At 35.1% G+C, this 4,384-nt stretch overlaps 1 protein-coding gene across 1 annotated transcript; it reads right to left on the bottom strand.

Annotated features, from left to right (window-relative positions):
* Positions 1-1,549: 1,549 nt before the first annotated feature.
* On the bottom strand, positions 1,550-3,380 carry LOC119191159. The gene is made up of 2 exons (XM_037445049.1): positions 2,105-3,380; positions 1,550-2,072 (listed from the first exon to the last, which is right to left on the bottom strand). Exons 1-2 carry the CDS (start codon positions 2,976-2,978, stop codon positions 1,747-1,749), a joined length of 1,200 nt encoding a protein of 399 aa, XP_037300946.1. The 5' UTR covers positions 2,979-3,380; the 3' UTR covers positions 1,550-1,746.
* Positions 3,381-4,384: the final 1,004 nt, after the last annotated feature.

Genomic DNA, 4,384 nt, shown 5'->3' with positions numbered 1-4,384 from the left:
GTGTAGGCCACTTAGTATTTATATAATGAGGTGTTGGCGCGCCTTAGTTTATATCTTGTTGTCTGTGATTAATACTTTCTAGAGAAAAACAGCGATAAATCGTTCTTACATAATGCAAAATGTTTGTATTCCACATAAAATTACTAAGTATACCAATGATGTTCACGGGTTGGGTTCTTATTGACTGCATGGTTCATAATTCGATACCCCTGTTGTCATAATTTGTAAAAAAAATGGAAAAATTTATTCATAGCGTCTGTGAGTACATATTATTGGAGAATAGGGTCTGCTTGCACTCTGGAAGATAAGTATTAAGTATTATGTACTGATTAAGCACAAGGTAAATATGACAAGTTTGTCGATGCAGGCGATTAAGAAGTTATTATTTTACATATAAAAATAAATGACGAAAAAAAAATATGGACTGATTATTTTAATTTTGATAAAATGCAAATATTCAATTGTGGTAAATAATTGTAACTATTTAGGTATTTATAGAAAAGAAATTAATATAAATTTCCACAAAATATTTCTTATTAGCCTCTGAAAATGTCTAAATGTCTTTCGTTATACCTATTCCTAGGTTAGGTTTCCAGTAATATCCATGTTTACCTACCATTATAGATAGGTAAGTACCTAATAGTAAAGGATATTTGGTACTATTAATAATAATGATATAATATAGTACATTTTGCTCAGTCATATTGTTTCGAAATTTAAACTCTGTAGATACATTCTTAAAGTGGGCATTTAAAATGTTTTACTACAGGAAATGTATATTTTTTCTTACATCAAATAAAGTTATCTATCAAATAAATTACTTACCTGACCGAATACAAAAATGATTAGTTGCTGCAACTATAATTTTTTTTTGTCTATGTTGTAATTTATTCTATGAATAAGTTATTACACAATTAAAATATAGCTCTTATTAATATTCAGTATTATTTATTATTTACTTAAAACAAAGACGTACCTACTATATAATTTCCTACCAATTTCATGTGTGATTATTAGAATAAGTACTTTAGACTCAAATTTATAAATTATCTTATAAATTCGAAGCCATTGATAATTTATTGTGTTAACTGTTTTATTTGTAGGTAAATATTGCCTATATTATATTATTTTGAAGGTAATATATGAATTATTAATTTGAAAAACAAAAATATACATATATTGTAAAATATATTTTAATAAGCAAATTGTTTGGTTTATGATACAACTAAGGTTCAAGTCATATTTACATCATATTCGTTAACAATAAGGAAAACTATTTTAAAAACTTTAGTTATTTACTTACAGGAAACAAGGTATTTAATTAAAGTTAATATTACAAACAAGTTGATAAATTAGACCATTAATTAACTTCCTAGAAACGAGTTAAATTAAAACCGTGTACAGGCCTAATAAGTATTTTTAAACAAAAATACATGCTTAATTGTGTTAAGACTGAATAAAAAAATCACTAATCACGAATTTGTATTCCGTGTAGTCTTTAATTCCACGATATTTGTTACCAAGCTTACTAAGAATTTGGCAGATAGGGGGAAGACTGGTTTTAATTATTTTCATATAAATAATCTATCATAAAATTAATTCATTTTACATTGGTAAAGAGTGAGCACTCCTTACCTATCGTAGTTATCAAAAGATTACAAACATTGCCGTCATGTATCGTAAGAACCTTGATTTAATCTTTGGCAGACTTGCGACGGTGCACCATTTTCGAGTAACACACATTAATTATTTATCCTTGTTTCTTCCTAATAGTTTATCTAAGAAACTCCTCTTTCTTTTTACTTTTTTCGGCGTTTTCTTGTGATTCTCCAAGTCTTCGCCTTCCGCTGTCATTTTCTCTATTAAATCTGGAATGGTTAAATCTATTATTTCTACGAGAGGTTTTTTCGCCGACTCTCTACTCAGTTGTCTTTGGATTGTGCCAAGTTCTGGAACACGGTCATTTTTCTCATCCAATTCAGGTTGGGAAAGTTTTGAGTCACTTTCATTTTCTTCCTTTTTGGCGGTTTCGTCGCTTAGTAATCCTGGACCGTTTTGGAGAATTTCACTTTGTGGTTTTTCGTCTTCAGCCTTATTTTCGAATCAACATTTTTATTAGCTTCCCCAGTATTGTTATGTTTCTTTTCAAAAACATCATCATCCTCAGGTTTTTCTTCATCCCTCTTTTCGTCACTGCCTATGCTTGAACTCGATTTTGGGACAGAACCTATCACTTTTGGTCTAGTTGGCGGCAGTTTCCAATCGATTGGTTTGCGTTGCGGCGAGTATCTTTTTACCAACTCTTCATATAATTTTTGATGGTCTATTTTTGTATAGGAATGATTGTTCGGTAAAGTATTGTACTTCTCGTTTTGAGGATCTTCATTTTCTTTGCCGTCGACATGTTCTGAATCAAGGCTTAATATAACTCTCCTTACCGGTGTCGGCGTCAAATACGGTTCGGCAAATGGAAATTTATATAAATTAGGACTTTCGATTTTATATTTTATCGGAGACGTACTATTAGTGGGCATTGAAGAGCGTGTACCTCCTCGCTGAATAGGGCTGCTTCCCGGCTCGTACAGGTTTGATGTCATGAAGTCCCGGCGCATCTTGGACAAGCGCCGGGTCCTCTCGGTCATCGAGTGTCTGTAGTCGACATCGTCGCTCTGGTTAAGTTCCGACGTGAAGTTGTCGGAGTATTTTCGTGGTCGAAAATCGAATTGTCGTTCGTCGGTCCTAGACTCGCGCATGCTGGAGTACCCAGGTGTGTTGCGCTTGAAGTTGCTGGTAGTTTTGCCGTGATTGGAGGTGATGATGGGCTCCACCTCCCGGTACGTGGGCACGGGGCTCGTGGGCGACGGCAGCGGCACGTACTCCGCGTCCGGCTTGTCAAACACCTCGCGTCGCTGACTGAACTGCTCCACGCCGATCATTTCCCGCGACTTCACGCTCACTGTAGGCGATTTAGCCGCCATTATCGTTCAATTACAAACCGCAACACTCAGTTATTGATACTATTTTCCTGTAAACACTGTTATTCTATTTTTGTACGACACACATTATGACTTCACCGGTAACATCGCGCCTATAAAAGAGTACACGTCTGCACGTTAAATTGGACAATAAAGGTGGTCCGGTCGTCCGTATAAGGCGACCGTTCGCGATATATGACGAGTGATCAATAGAATGGATGCGATAAGATACGGGCGTCGTGTAGCGCGGCACTTTAGCTATTTCTTTATCTTTTCAGCAGTCGAAACAGTTGAGTAAATATAACACTGACTGAACAATCGTGTAGGTACGTAATTAATAGCGTACGGAGTGAAAGCGTGCCGCGTCGGCGGCCGAACGCGCCGCCGCGTCATTATATAATGAAAATATTCAAAACAAACGTCCCGACTCCCAAATGTGTTAGACCTACTTAGCTCTTTGTTGATTATTTTAAAGAAATCGTTTAAATCTATTTTGCACGCTAATGGCTGTGTAAATATTTATTCATGTATGACCTTTATCGGTAATCATTTAGCTATAATTACCGATCGCCAACTGAATACAAACCTAGTTCTCACAAACAACAAGATTATTATTGCAACAAGCGGGCTGACGGCAAGAGTGTACATGAAGATTTTGTGTACCTTCCATATGTCGGTAACAGATTTATCCTAATCGATACTATCAGTATTAATACCTAAGCAATAAAGTCGAATATTGCTCGTGCTAATGTATATTTTTCGACTTGAAATCACTCGACAGACCGTTAGAACGAAAATCGTTCAAGTTATCTCTATGCGATGCAACCGGATTCTCGTGCATAATGATAATACCGAACGCAGTTATTTGCATTTATTTGTGTTGAATATGTGGGTTTAATTTAAGTTGATACTATTTGCAAAGGATATGACGTTATTGTGTGATAATGTAATTGTTTTGAAAGGTGTTCGCGTTATAATATTACCTACTGCGGGTGATTAGGTATCGCGGTAATATACCGAGGGTGATGTAATACTTCCTAAAATTCAACTAAATACTTCTTTTTGCATCGAAATATTTGGCTGTATGAGACAGCTGCCTTTATCGCAACGGTAGAAAAGGAACCTAGTTATGTAATATAAAGTATTAACTAAAAATTATTGTTGGAGTTTGGGAAATAATGATTTCCAGTGTCATTATGTTAATTATATTATGCTTACAGAGATAAGTGGATAAGTTTAAAGGTCACATATTCTCAGCGGGCCGTCACTCCCCTGTTAATCCTTGTTTGTCACGTTAATCTAAGAACCATTATCCTCAAGTATGAGATACTACCGTAATACCTGTCTTCTAGTTACTTAAAACATGTTGGCTTGGCTGGCTGTAACAAAAATATGCAATTCAAATACAA

The sequence above is a fragment of the Manduca sexta genome, unplaced genomic scaffold (assembly GCF_014839805.1).
Source record: "Manduca sexta isolate Smith_Timp_Sample1 unplaced genomic scaffold, JHU_Msex_v1.0 HiC_scaffold_1125, whole genome shotgun sequence".
Classification (NCBI taxonomy): Eukaryota; Metazoa; Arthropoda; class Insecta; order Lepidoptera; family Sphingidae; genus Manduca; species Manduca sexta.
Note: the sequence above shows the minus strand (reverse complement) of the source record. Positions and strands in the feature narration are given on the sequence as shown.

What these genes read in the sequence shown, in the direction of transcription:
- LOC119191159 (XM_037445049.1), bottom strand. Translation starts at nt 2,978, where the DNA reads ATGGCGGCTAAATCGCCTACAGTGAGCGTGAAGTCGCGGGAAATGATC. An exon ending in GGAAGCTAATAAAAATGTTG is followed by an intron (nt 2,073 to 2,104) that starts ATTCGAAAATAA and finishes ACGAAAAACCAC; the next exon opens with AAAGTGAAATTCTCCAAAAC.